Raw genomic sequence first — 14,084 nt, forward strand, 5'->3', positions numbered from 1 at the left:
TTATTTCACCACAGTCTTGATCATCTTAAAGCTTGAAGTTTGTACTTTTGTGGCCTGTAAGCCCTGGGCAGTGGAGCTAGTAGAACAAGTAGAAGGCAACTTCAACTCCACCAGCTACAAAGGCTAGTTGTTTTGTACAAAGTTGGCCTCATCTAGAAAGTGTGCTTTCTTTAACTCAGAAATAACCTATTGGGGGTATACTAAAACTCAGTAAAAGGATGATTTTTTTACCATAACCAGCCTACCAGTTGTTTGTGGGCCAGCATTGTGGTTCTGTACTTGATGTGGCAAGTTAACTGGTTGTTCGACCTCCATTATGGCATATAATTGTTCTCATTTCTGTCACTTTGTAACATCAAAGTTTCAGTGTTGTATACAGTTAAAAAAGAAGAGAAATTTTATTAAAAAGGTAAACATTTCCAACACAACACAACACTATAGTAGTTGGCTAAAAAAAAGTTTCCTTTTTTCAATAACATCTTATGAATCACTTTATTAGTTTTTCAGTAAATTGGAAAGTATATCAGATCACCCAAAAGAAGAAATGTAATTATTAATAATTCAGATAAATCATACACACCACAAAGAACCAGATTGAATATTAACACACTAATGCACTAGTCAATTCAAAGCTTAAACATACCCCCCTCCCCACCTTTCCTGTGCATTTGACTGTCATCCATGTCCAGGGGATGGAGAATTTCAACCTAGCCTGCTTGGGGTGAGGAATTTGAGCCACAAGTGTCAAGTCTTTCCAGCCAAATATTTGTTGTGTATTCTGGTGTAATGATAATTTAAGATAAATAGTTCACTCTTGGCAGAAAATAGCAAGGTCTAGGTCTTAAGGCTTGGCCAATGTGAAAAAAAGTCATAGTTTCTTATTTTGCATTTACAACAAAAATTAAGTGAGGCATTTAAACACAATTATTTTTCTGGGAAGCAGGAATTTGAACAAAACAGTCTTCAAAAGTTCAAATGCCAAGAGGTTACTAAAGGCAAGGGGGGAGGGGATGTTGAAGCTTCAAACATTTATCAATGCATAAGTAAACTATAGACACAAAGCATGTTTAATACACTACTTAGTAAATACAAAATATGGGATCATAGAGAGATAATTTTCATAACCATGTTTGGAGGCCTAGTGAAGAGATAAAACTTTCCTATGTAGATTAACTGTTAGTCCAAAAACTAACACACTTTAAAACAAAGTCTGTATAATTCATGAAAACAAAGCACTGCATTCAAAACTTGAGAAATGTTTCCTTCTGAAAAGTTTAATTTACCACATTCTGTTGCAGTTTACATGAAAGAGTGCATGGAATTTGAAAATTTATGTCATTAGTCATAAAATAATTCACATTGCTGTCTTTAAATACTTCATGTTGCTGCCCTGCGATGGTACTCTGGTGTGGCAGTCTCATAGTCTGTGGTAAACAAACTATCTGCTTTCTTTGACAGATAGTCTAGGAAGTCTTGAATGTGCGTAACCACAAATTGAACACTTTTTTCATCCAAGTTGGAAAAAGACAATGCATTCCCTAACTTCACGAAAAGTCTAAGCAAGTGTTCTGCACCATATAAATGAGACATGGGAAGATTTGTGTGTTCAGCAAGAATATCGCCATACTGAGTCCTTTCAAACTTATAGAGCAACTGTGTTCCAAGCATAACATTAAAATACTCCTGAATACCATCTGCAACCTCTTGAACAACTCCTGGCTTGAACCCTTCATCAGGATTAGCAGTTCGTGATTTTATGTATTCATCCAAAATTTCTTTAATATTCTTTTTCCTTGGAATAGGGACAAGCTGTTTTTGCCGAGTAACAAGATCCCAGTCATCTATGAGCCATTGTTTGAGATCATCTGGAATAGTTATTTTTACATCAACACGTGATATGTAGTTTTCATCACTTTCTATTGGATTAACTATCCTTGATCTCTTTTTCCGTGCTGGCCCAGGGGCATCTACAACTGACTCGCGTTTCAAAGGTTTCTCACTGTCCCCTCCTTGTTTATCTGTTCTCTTTCTTGATTTCTTGCTTTTTCTGCCAAAAGAAAACAGTTTTCTAAGTCAGAGTCTTAACTTAAAACTTCATTATGATAGAAGTTAAAATAAAAGAAATAAATTGAAGACAAATGTGAATTTTCACATTCACATTAGAGCTCAAAGTTCAACACTTTTAGATGCCATCATCTAGCCACCCAAAAAAAACTTAAAATGTTTGCTCAAAGTCAATTTCTCTTTTGAGGGAAAAAATGAAACAAAATACAGATGAAAAAGGCAGTGTCAAGAGTATTAATTAATGTATGTTATTCACCAGCCAGGAGGTCTATATCAGGAAAATTTGTGCCCTATGTCTTAGATACTGCCCAATGCTGAAGGCAATACTCAAGACAGAGGTGATAGTTTTCCCCAATATGAACAAACCTAAGCTGGTGAGTAACACTTTCTTCATTTGTTCTTTAACTAACAAAATGCTTGAAAAAAGAACCCTTTAACTTAGGACCCTAAACAATAAGTGACAAAAAATGTTACAGCTTTCTGCACAACCACTAGATACAAGTCACTGGTCTGATAACCATGTGTGAAAATTTCACCACTAAAAATTTCTACAACTTGCCACAGCAACCAAAATGGTCACAGCCTGGAATGCTCTTGATAAGTATCTCTGAACAAAATCATTTGTAAACCAAAGACCCAAGCAGCACCCTAATGTCATACAGTGCACAGCAATATTTCAATAAAAATCTGTAGAAATAAAAACTGTCATTCACCACTAAATTGTTCAAATTTTTTTCTTTGAAGTGAAATAGGTAGCACAATAACTGTGTGTACCCTGTGGGTAGAATGAAAATGATTTTTGCTTGATTACTATGTGAGGCTCTTCACAACTTTGCACCACACTGTTCTTCTCTCACAGCCCGTATTCAACTGCTGTGTAAAATTTGCAAACAACTCTCTTTCATGAGCATATATGTCTTGACTTTTTGGTTACTTGGCAAAGCTGCTACTGATTTTAACTTTTTCCAAATAAAATAATTTAAATCAAAGGACCAGTGATAAACTTTCATCTTTGAATAACAGATATTTGTACAACCATTATTGTTTCTGAGTCTGAGCACAACTTCACAATATTTTTTAAAGAATGTTCTGGAAACAGAAAGGTTAAAACCTAATATGCAATGCAAAGAGGTTTAAAAAAATACGCAGTCACAGTTTTTTTAAATAAGATATAAAATAAAAACTCAGTCTGTACAGGTTTACCAGCCATTCATTTGTCAGTTTATCCCAACATTTTACAGGTGCGAATTCAAATACTTCACTTAGTTGATATTGGATATTTTGAGACAGCCACAGTAAAAATTTTGTTGAAAAATCCCAGCCAATAACCAAAACCCAAAAGGGCTTGTTTTGTTTCCATACAAGGGCACATAGCTATGGCTATTTTCATCACCTCACCAGGCAAGAGACAAAGCCATTACAACCATGATGGTATAAGTAAATTAGAAAGAAACTTCAAATTCTACAAGCAGTCACTGAGAATTGAGTTACTAATGGCTTTTTTCAAAGCTGTGCCAATTAACTTCAATCCCATTCACAGTTCTTCATAGAGATTTTACCACAATAATAAAAACAGACAAACAAGAACTTTCATATTAAATCACATTTAACATTTGGTTAGGGTTGTTCTACATTTCTCTTTCAAAAACACTCTCATGATTACAAAATATCGACAAATTACTGTAGAACCCCTCAAACGGTGTGTTATCTTCATATTGAAAATTTGATGCTGACATGCGCTTCTCTCCAGACATTTCCAAAGACAATATCATTCGGATAAAATGTTCATCATTAATAGCAATGTGGAAAAAAAAAGATATTACTTGGCAAGAATTAGTTAAGCTTTCCCTGACTCTTCTTGGTTCTGCATCCAATATTGTCAGCAATGCCTTTGTTTTGTGTATTGTATTCAAACAATAACTACAGTACTGTTTTGTTTGATTGGTGAGGAAAGGTGGGATTGATACCAAGCAATAAACCATAAAATTGCATCTACAGGGAAGATAACATATCTCCTGGTTCCTTTCCAATTCCATTAACTTCATGCACCACTTTTGAAAAGAATTCCTCCCATCAAGTTTACAATCACATCTTATGCAACAGACTTCCACTGTTGAATTGCATGTACCTTGCTTTGACAACTAAATAGCTACTGAGAAAAACCCCTCAAAGTGATTTGGAATAATCAAAATCATATTATTGGGATTAGACACAATGAATGAGGTTTAGTAAAACTTATTGTTTTGCATCGTTCTGGTCTTGCATTATCTTAGTTTTCCAAGACAGCACAGCTTTTAAAGCATTGTATTGATCCAACTAACTCCGATCCCTTGATAAATATTTACTTATGAAACTTGATGAAAGTAGAATTTATCCTGTTTCAGCCAATTCCATGGACACGATATATCCAAATTTGTACTATTTCTGTCTATGAGCTAGTTTTGCTGCTAGCAAATATAAAGACAAGCTAGCTCAATCATAAGGTTGTGTTTGTAATTTGCTAAAAATAAAAACAAAAAAAATTCCTAACTCCATCACGAAAATGAATAATTGGTGAATTTCACTTTAGACTTAAGAGAAGCACAATTAACAACAGCCACGTATACGTTTCAATTAAGCCGCACATCTGTGAAAAAGAAAGAGAAAGGTTTCTTGCATCAACTACAGCGCACGTGGTTAGCAGAACCTGAGACTGATGAGACTGATCTACGAACTTCGAACACAGGTTATCGGTTTTTTTCGCGAAGATACGATTAAAGTTCTTCGGAGACTGCAAAAAGACTTACAAGTTTTGTTCTCTGAGCTCCCTCTGTTTTTGAAGATTAGCCTCGTTAAATTTGAGCACCCGATTTTCCGGTACCCACTCGTCCCAATTTTTGTTCCAACCATTGTAATGAATGAGATATCTTGTCACTTTATCCTTCATCTGCCCTTTCATACACTTTGCTTCGTATATCAAAGGACCGTGGTAGCATAGAATACGTTCTCCTTCGCCAAATTTCAATTTAGGAGGCATTTCTAAAGTGTAATTTGCTGACTCGCACGAAAAGTTACCACAGGCTTCGAAAGCGAGTTCACGATCTCTTAAAAAACGTGGTACAATAGTAAAAAACCATTATATCATGATGTGTGATTGGTCCAATTTATTATGATTTGTCTAAAAATGACCAATCAAAATGAGTTTAATTTCTTTCATTTATTTTCCCGCCGTTCACTTCGCACTTCCTGTCGCAACTAGCGAATGGCGGTGAGCGGATCCTGGATTTCCTTCCGAAAATTTGTTGTCTTGTGTTTGGTGCTTACGATACTTCTGCTATCCACTAATATTTTTTTGAGCTTCGATGATGATGAAACCTTCTTTGATGAAGGTGGAGAGGTGATCCAATCATGGAGTGTGGACGCTGTTGGAATCAAGGAAACGGAAGATAAAATATTCAATTTTCTAGAGGTGGATGAAAATTGGAATGAACGATATTCTGAAGGTGGGCATATCGCAGACTGTACAAATCTCATGTTTCGTCCAACGATGATTTTCAAATACTTATACGTAGTGGGACTACCGTCAGCGTCAGCACTTCCGGCCTCATTGTATGCACGATTTTTGCTCAGTCCTGCATGACGGAACGATAAGCCCTGATAACATGCTAAATTATTGTTTGTTTCTTTCGAAAGAGGAAAGGATGGCGGTGGTGAGAATTGGGGAAACTGATGTCCATTCAGAATTTCGGATGAATAAATGCGGAATTTCCTGGCATTTCAGCTCGATTGAATATCAGTCTAGGAATTTCAGCCAAGTTACCAAAATTAACAAGGAGCTACTTTTCTAGTTAATTCTGGTTATTAAGCTCAATTGTCCATAGGGAATATTTCCCCCTATTGTGGAGATCTTGATGAACAGATCCCACCTTTCACATAGTACCTGGTAACGAGGGGAGTTCCTGAAAACTGAGCCGGCCAAATTGATCTGCTTCAGAGAAAGTCCAGAATGCATACCTGTCAGGTGCATTAATTAACTGGGCTGGTTCAGTACCATGGAAGTCAGACTGTAACAGTAACTAGTTATTTTACCTTATTTAATCCAATGCAGTTTGTCTTGTTTATTTCACTTGCATTATCTCTCAGAAGAAGTTTACTATGATAGCATTGACCACACCTTGAAAAACCTGCGCAAGCCTGCAGCATATGCAGCCAAGTACAAATTGCCCATAATTATCTGGTGGACCTCTTTTACACATGGAAATGATATCAAGAGATGTAAACTTGGGGAGTGCTATTTCACAGAGGCACGCAAATTTAAAACACATCCAAGAACCCAGGCTTTTCTGTTCTATGGTACATATTTCACTCCAACAGACCTTCCATTGCCAAGGCTTGGTAAGACCTTTTTTTCAATATTACTGACCACTATTTGTCAGGAAATTTAGTCATATATATGATCTGTAGTTCTAAAGTGCATGCAATACATACAGTTTTAAGGGATCAGTTACCTTTCTTTACATGCTTAATTACCCTTAGAGGCAATCTGTGGTTTCAGACTTTTATAGGTAATGAGAATGAAGGTGACATGATTATGGACTAACAACAGCCACAAATTTTTTTAGCATGCCCTGCCTTGCATAACCTGCACATTGTGACAAAAACTGAAAAATAAAATAAGAGTATGGCCTGCCTGGAAAAACTGGTGTTTCTACACAGTCTAACTCATATATCTTTCTGATTATCAGGACACCATGAATGGGGCCTGTTCCATGAAGAATCCCCAAAAAACAACCCTCTTCTCCACCATGATACTACTATTGAACTTTTTAACCACACTGCTACATTTCGGAGATCATCAGATTACCCATTAATCACTCAAATGCTGTCATCTATACCTGAATTATTGAAGAAGCCAAGGTTTGACATCCATGAGAAGAGCACTTATGATCTTGCATCAGTTGTGTATGTCCAGAGCGGATGTAATCCACCCTCTGACAGAGATGAATTTGTGGCAGAGCTAATGAAATTTATAAAAATAGACTCCTATGGGGCCTGCTTGCACAATAAAGATCTTCCAGAAGCATTTAAGAGTCCTTTAACCATGGATGATGATGGTTTCCATAATATTATTGCAAAGTATAAGTTTACATTGGCCTTTGAGAATGCAATTTGTGAAGACTACATAACTGAAAAACTCTGGAGACCTCTTGTCTTAGGGTCTGTGCCAATTTATAAAGGATCACCAAGCATCCAGGACTGGATGCCAAATAATCACACTATTATAAATGTGGATGATTTCAAAAGTCCAAAGGATCTGGCTAATTTTATTAAAAAGCTGGATAAAAATGATAAAGAATACGCCAAGTACTTAGAATTTAAAGATCAAGGAATTACTAATGAGAGACTATTATCGTTCATGAAAAACCGACCATGGGGGACATCCTATGAGGAACAGAACTATGTTACAGGATTTGAGTGTTTTGTTTGTGATAGAATTCATGAAAATTTAAAGCGCAAAGCAGCAGGTCAAGTGGAAAATAAGTATTTTGCCTCTCAAGAACATTATGGCTGCCCAAGACCAGAAAAGTACAATTTTTCTCATTCATCTAACCATGATAGTGATGGTCAGAGAGATCTTTGGTGGCAGGAGTATGATCAAAGTGTGAGAGATTCACAGAAACTGAACCACCATGTTAAATCTAACTGGTACTTTTAAACTTTTTATAGCATAATCATAGACATCCCTATCAATCAGAGGAGTGTTTAGCACAAAATTACCCTTTACTGCAGTGAAGGTAATGGGCAAACCAAGGAGTTAAAATGGTTCTTTGAAATGTGATTCACACAGCCATTTTGCATACCTCTCGGTTAACATAGGAAATGTTTGAGAGTCTGCCAAAGGTCATGTTCTTGGACAACAATAGAAAACAACTGTTACAGTTCCAGTTAAAAAAGACATTTCTTGTTTCACAACCTTTGCCTTCAAAAGTGACTTCTAATCCAAGGTATAAGATAAAATACAATGGAAAGTAAGTCAAAATGTGATATATGCCAACTCCCCCAGTTTTACTGGAATCTTCTGGATTAAGAACAAATTTCTCATATCTCCTGTAGTGTGCTTAATCTCTCAGTTACATGTAAATGAGCACTTCTCATCATATATCAATCCAATATCAAGTGGAAAAGTGATAAGAAGAAGAGGTTTATCAGATGATCCAGTACCAAATTCTCTGAGCTATTGTGATATGAATTGTATGGCAGATAGTAAGGAGAATTTCTTAAGAGATTTTGGGAGTGAAAGGTTTAAAAGGTTTAAAAGGAATGGGGTACAGGTGAATCAGATGGTCCATGAGGCAAACATCTCCAGATTTCACGTTGACAGCAGAACCCCCTTACAGGTGGTAACCAAACTCATCTTCACATTTCCCAAGATTGGAATTTTTTTAAAAGTGACATTTTTTCACCCTTAGCACTAAATCATTCTACACTATTGAATGTGACAATGTGCTGTACTCTCAAAACTATATTTGTTTCTACAATATCTTAACAGACTGCTTAGAGTAATCACATGTCATTCCCACAAAATTATTCCATCAGCTAGCACAAGAAATTATGTATCCTTGTGTGATCTTCTTTTTTTGGTTGAAACTTTGGTAGAATCAAAATCTTTTCTTGTTTTACATAATTTTGGTATGCATGCTAATGCAAGAATATGATTTATGCTAATACATTTACTAGTACCCATACAGCTTAAATCTCCACCAATGACAACAAGTCCATTGTTTGGTTGTGGATTGTAAATGGAAAGTGGTACTGCTTCACCCCTCCACTGCCTCTTTGATGTATTCACTACATCACCCAATTTGCAGTTTGTTTGCCTACATGACTTACTCAGTACATTAAAAGTTAGAGAGTACCAGTCAAATTCCTGGCAATGGAGATGTAAAATATCCTGGCCTATAAAACTCAAAACAAGTTTGAATTCTGAAAAAATAAGTTGATTTGCATTAGCACAGGACTTCTCAGTGGGTTTTGCAGCAAAAGGGTAAAAAATAACTTCTGTTGTTGACTTAAAGGATGCACTTGGAAGTTGTCTTTAACTAATAATTCAATACCTGCTACAAGTAAATGATAAATAGTCTGATCAGATAAAGAGTAAAAAAAAAATCAATTTTTTTTTGTGTTAAAATTAATGTGACAGGTTTTTATGCAAACCTTAGCATACAAGTACACTATAGGTAAAAACAATTTCAAAAATACAGTCAAAATAAAATCATCAATAACAATTTGGTTAAAACTTAACTATTAGATATCTCATAATAATTTATTTGCAATTCTCTAACTGACTAAGGCTAGAGCACTCCCTGAATAGCCCACAAGTAACAGTAACCATTATAGCTGAGAAATAAACAATTAGTACTAAACGTAGCTTTGTTAAAACTGATGGGTAAGTACACATAAAGTATAAACATATTTAATTTACACAGTAACCTTTTGTTTTTGTTTTTGTTTTTGTTTTTTTTTTCCATTTTTACCTTTATTTTTTAAGGTGGAGGTCAGTTCAGCCTGTTACAATTAAGACAGTGTCAAATTAACTTGCAATAATTAACAATTATTCACCAAAGTGGAGATAATTAGTGGTTGATATTTGTCATGCTGCAAAGTGGTGGGGTATATATCCAACATTTTTGAAAAATATTGAGGTAAAACATTATTTTGAATCAGTGCAAATTGCTAGCAAATGAAAAGTTACTTTTCTTCGCTTTTGACAAATGCTAGAAAAAATTTTAAAATCCAACACCATGCCCAGAACAGAAATTTGTATGTGTTGTTGGTATAATGCTCTCCAATTTTTGAAGAGATGGCATTGTATAATTATTAATTTAAAAATTTAAGGATGGAAAGATCAATTGACAAAGTTTCCTATGTGTATAGTGAAACAAAATAGAAAGCTATTTTGTTTCTTGAAGGCTGCTCTCATGCTGCCACATGTATGAGACAATATATTCTTTTCATCCTCTCCTTCACAATTGGAAATTTCATGCCAATTGCTTGACAGCCTTCTGATCAAAGTTTTTAACCAAATTCAATTCTTCTACAGTCCAAACATAATAACAAAGTAACAGCTCTCAAATTTGAATTTGAAATGCCTTCAGGTTTCAAGCACATCCAGCATAAGCCTTAAGTTTAAATGTAACACCTTGTCAGCTATTTATTTTCAGGAATGTCCTGCTATGCAAAATACTTGTTAAATAAATATAAGCAAACAAAAAAAAAACATTAACATCCTAAAAAATTTATGTTTAAAATGAATGTTGTTAATTTCTCTTTTGAAAGAGCAATGTACAATGTATGAAACATATAAAAATACAATGCGATACAAGACAGTCTACACCAATAGCACAAAACTGTGTAAGTGAGAGGGGGACATCATCTTTAGTCTATTCCTTACCCTGAGCTCCCACACCAGTAGTTGTTTGACCTGCCCCCCCTTTCCATAATTCTAATGTCATATAATCTAAGATTGTGGTGGTTCCATATACAATTCTACATGCAATTTACGCAGCATTTGTGAAAAATTGAGAGGAACTGTTTGCAATCTAAAGTATTGATGCATGAAAGCTAATACTACATTTTGGTAACATAAAAACAGAGTATGATAAATGCATCTCATGGTTCTATAAACTGCACAGATGTATCAAACTAGTAACTGTGTTTTGTTTATTTACACTAAATAACATAAGTCTATACTTCTTCTACACTATGTGCATCATCATCTCCAATATCATCTTCCTTGTCCATTTCTTTCTCTTCCTGATCTTTTTTTCCCTCCACTTCATCATCATCTTTCTCACCCACCACATGAGATGTTGTGGCATCATTGGATTTACCAACATGCACACGTGAAGGGACACCATCTGAAACTGACTGATGCTGCACAGGGACTGCCACTGAGTTTGACGGCATCTATGAACAAGAAAAAGGATAGAAGATGCCTCAAAATCAATCATCCCTCAAAATCCTCTTTACAGCAGCAACACTGGAAGCATAATTTAGAGGAATGTATCCCAGTTTCTGTGGCAGAGAGGAAAGTAGATTTGCTACTATTCCACAATGGGAAGAGTTTTCTAATAAAAACTTTGTCGCCAGCCATAAATATTCCACAACGTAGAGAGACTCTGTGAGAGGTAATCCTTTTCGTCCTGATAGCAGTATCTGTATTTGAATATTAGCTAGCAAGCCAACTGGGAGCTGGTCCCAGCTCCCAATTGGCTAGGGCAGTTGGTAGAACACTGCACAGGTATTGCAGAGGTCATGGGTTCAAATCCTGTACAGGCCTGATTTTTTTTCAGGCCTTATTTTTGCTGCTGCTCAAGTAGTGTTCATTACTGCAAAGATCGCTTTCATATTCACGTCTTTATCTGCAGCCCACATATATGATTTTCATATATTCACAGTCAAGTATCTAATATATTCTCCATACTGTTTTACAAACATTTCCTAAAGAGCTGACAAGGAGAATTTGTCAGGAATTTCTTTAGTCGGTGATCATTTCCTTAATTCTTGTAACCTTAATGTGTGATTCAAGGACAATATTATATGGATAAATTAAATGTTAGTGACTCTTTGGATTCAAAGAGTCAAGTGTCTATTCCAAGAACACTTCACAATAAACACAGTCAAGGCTTGAACCTTAAACTTAGTTCTGCACCCAGCTACAATAAATTCCATTACCACTAAAGAACTTACAATATGTTTCCCCTTTTGAAAATTGGTATCACACACCAACAAAATAAGTTAAACAATGTTCATTAGCAACAATGTATTATTTTTTTCATCAACACCATGTGCTAATTTGAACATGAATCTTCTCACTTTTGCTCTAGAGAATACAGCTGCTTGCAATTGTTTCTCAAGCTGGAGAATCCTAACATCTTTTTTCAGGTTTTCCTTCTCCAATCTTTGCAATTGGACCTCTAGTCTGGAAAGTTCATTTTCCTAAGAAAAAACAATTGCAGATTTCAGTTTACTGATAACAACATTGTTAGACTACACCGAAAAGAAGATATTCACAACAAGTTACCATAAATACTTTTTATTGATCAAACAACAGAAAAATACCACAAGAAAGATATAAATGAAGATCTGTTAACCTTAATGCTTTGAAGCTCAGCTTCCAGTTCAGCTATGCGAGAGATTTTGCTTAAATGTTCTTGCTGAAGTATGAGAATGTGTTGCTTTAATGTAAGGATTTCTTGATTCGTGTCATGGTGCTGCTGTGAACAGAAAATTTGCAGTTGAATAAGATCTTAACCACCATCTGATCTCTCAAATTATCATTAAAATGCAAAATAAATGTTTTTATTGCTCCAATATTTACTTACTTGATTTACACGCATCTTTGATGCTGAAAACTTTGCCTCTGTTCTCCATGATGGAGACAGGGGCTGTCCTATACTGCTCTTTGGCCCTGGACAGACTCTAATTGATTGTGAATTTAATCCAGGCACCTTGGGTGGAGCCCCTCTGGCATTAGTATGTGTAGGAGATTGAAGAGTTAATCCTGGTACAGATAATGGTGTATTAAGTGGCGTACTGGGTGTGCTTTGTCCACTACTTGAGGAACCATTACTATTTGCCCAACTGGCACTAGTTTGATGACTACCGGGGTGTTCTCCAGCTGATGAGGTCCAAAGCACAATTTCTGGTGAACTTGAATTTTTATGGGGGTTCACCACATCTACATTACTTCCTGTCGATATAACATTTTGCCCAACATCAACTGTTACCACATTTGTACTTGGATGGTTGAGGTTAGGTCCATCAGAACTGAGAGACTCTACCATTGTTGGCCGATCACTTTCTTTCCATCTCTGAGGCACACAAAGAATAAGGATAAAATAAAACTACTATTAGAAGGAAAATAGCACATCATAGAAATGCTAGTTCTTTTTTTCAATGTTATAATTCCACATCCAACAAATGCCTCCTTGTCTCAGAATAACATTCCTTTTCAGCTTTCTCATCTCAGCCAATCACCATGAAGGAATTTTTACCCAACCAAGGGCGAATTACATTTTATAAACTTGCTTCTCATTCCCATGATGCATTTTATGTGTAAGAATTGAGAAGGAATGCACCAATTATTTGACACGGGAGCCAACTAAAGAGGGGAGGGGGTGGGGAGATTCAAATGACTGAGCATAAATGTACATCAATTCATCAGCCTTGTCCGCCTTGGTTAAAATATCCTAGTGACCTTACCTGTGTTTGATCGATGGAATCGTCTTCGGCAAGCCGTCTTCTTTTAGGGTCATGTGGAGATCTGTGTAAAGAAGGATCTGTGACATTCCCACTTCCGTGGCTACCCGAGAAAGAAACTTCAGCAACATCAGGCACATCGGCATACACTGTAACTTTGCACATCGCGTAGCAATTCCGACGCTTCCCCGTACAGTTGGCCCTAGGAGTGCATCCATACCTTTTGCCGGGACAATACAAACATTCGCTCACAAGAAGGTATCTTTCAGTACGTTTCCCTCTAGTCGGAGGCTGTATGCCTTCCCTCAATCTACAGCCAAGCCGTCCGGTTACTGAAGGACGCTCTGGCCGGCCAGAAACAGTTTCCATAATAGCACCTCCACCGTAGTTTAGCCTCTCAAAGTTCCAGCTGATTTGCTTGGCGAAAAACTGCGGAAGTTCTCCAACAGGAACTTTTATAGGCTCCCCCCATTCAGGTAAAGCACAATTGCGGCACATGGCAGGGAAGATTCAGCCAAAAAACCTCTAAAACACGAGAAAACTCACATCGGAAATGGTAATTTACGACAGACACCAGTGTCACTTTAAAGACGCCATGTTCCTTTTGAAAGGAAACCGCTGGGCTATATGTTGCGGGAGCGGGTGGTGCACGTTTTGCCTACTGTGGAGGGGGTGGGGGATATCAGACTTCATATTCTTTCTTTTTTTCTTATTTTTAAATTCTTTATTTTTTATTTTATTTTCTCTGATTGTTGTTTTTATTTATTTCCTTTCTTATT

The 14,084-nt window shown here is 36.3% G+C and overlaps 3 protein-coding genes across 5 annotated transcripts; 1 reads left to right on the forward strand and 2 right to left on the reverse strand.

Annotated features, from left to right (window-relative positions):
* Positions 1–374: 374 nt before the first annotated feature.
* LOC113664806 (mortality factor 4-like protein 1) lies at positions 375–5,157 on the reverse strand. Its single transcript, XM_027180431.2, has 2 exons — positions 4,851–5,157; positions 375–2,047 (listed from the first exon to the last, which is right to left on the reverse strand). Exons 1-2 carry the CDS (start codon positions 5,078–5,080, stop codon positions 1,378–1,380), a joined length of 900 nt encoding a protein of 299 aa, XP_027036232.2. The 5' UTR covers positions 5,081–5,157; the 3' UTR covers positions 375–1,377.
* A 124-nt stretch (positions 5,158–5,281) lies between these two features.
* On the forward strand, positions 5,282–8,216 carry LOC113665125 (GDP-fucose protein O-fucosyltransferase 3). Of its 2 annotated transcripts, none has more exons than XM_027180777.2 (3): positions 5,282–5,546; positions 6,187–6,438; positions 6,789–8,216. In XM_027180777.2, exons 1-3 carry the CDS (start codon positions 5,306–5,308, stop codon positions 7,757–7,759), a joined length of 1,464 nt encoding a protein of 487 aa, XP_027036578.2. In that variant the 5' UTR covers positions 5,282–5,305; the 3' UTR covers positions 7,760–8,216. The 2 variants fall into 2 exon arrangements, with proteins under 2 accessions (XP_027036578.2, XP_027036586.2); XM_027180785.2 differs by having other exon boundaries at positions 5,290–5,546; positions 6,190–6,438.
* Positions 8,217–8,551: 335 nt separating this feature from the next.
* LOC113665140 (uncharacterized) lies at positions 8,552–13,908 on the reverse strand. Of its 2 annotated transcripts, none has more exons than XM_027180805.2 (5): positions 13,309–13,908; positions 12,429–12,917; positions 12,198–12,320; positions 11,920–12,042; positions 8,552–11,010 (listed from the first exon to the last, which is right to left on the reverse strand). In XM_027180805.2, the coding sequence occupies exons 1-5, from the start codon at positions 13,801–13,803 to the stop codon at positions 10,789–10,791; spliced, it is 1,452 nt and encodes a 483-aa protein (XP_027036606.2). In that variant the 5' UTR covers positions 13,804–13,908; the 3' UTR covers positions 8,552–10,788. The 2 variants fall into 2 exon arrangements, with proteins under 2 accessions (XP_027036606.2, XP_089047704.1); XM_089191578.1 differs by having other exon boundaries at positions 12,198–12,317; positions 13,309–13,803.
* Between the last annotated feature and the right edge of the window lie 176 nt (positions 13,909–14,084).

Source organism: Pocillopora damicornis, chromosome 13 (genome assembly GCF_964200805.1).
Source record: "Pocillopora damicornis chromosome 13, jaPocDami1.2, whole genome shotgun sequence".
Classification (NCBI taxonomy): Eukaryota; Metazoa; Cnidaria; class Anthozoa; order Scleractinia; family Pocilloporidae; genus Pocillopora; species Pocillopora damicornis.

Bases quoted from the DNA above. Each gene is read 5' to 3' on its own strand.
- LOC113664806 (XM_027180431.2), bottom strand. From the start codon at position 5,080: ATGCCTCCTAAATTGAAATTTGGCGAAGGAGAACGTATTCTATGCTAC. The intron at 2,048-4,850 runs GTAAGTCTTTTT...TTCTTTTGGCAG, and splicing joins GAGCTCAGAGAACAAAACTT to AAAAAGCAAGAAATCAAGAA.
- LOC113665125 (XM_027180777.2), top strand. From the start codon at position 5,306: ATGGCGGTGAGCGGATCCTGGATTTCCTTCCGAAAATTTGTTGTCTTG. The intron at 5,547-6,186 runs GTGGGCATATCG...ATTATCTCTCAG, and splicing joins GAATGAACGATATTCTGAAG to AAGAAGTTTACTATGATAGC. The intron at 6,439-6,788 runs GTAAGACCTTTT...TCTGATTATCAG, and splicing joins CCTTCCATTGCCAAGGCTTG to GACACCATGAATGGGGCCTG.
- LOC113665140 (XM_027180805.2), bottom strand. From the start codon at position 13,803: ATGTGCCGCAATTGTGCTTTACCTGAATGGGGGGAGCCTATAAAAGTT. The intron at 12,321-12,428 runs GTAAGTAAATAT...TTCTGTTCACAG, and splicing joins CAAAGATGCGTGTAAATCAA to CAGCACCATGACACGAATCA. The intron at 12,043-12,197 runs GTTAACAGATCT...GTTTTTTCTTAG, and splicing joins CTGAGCTTCAAAGCATTAAG to GAAAATGAACTTTCCAGACT.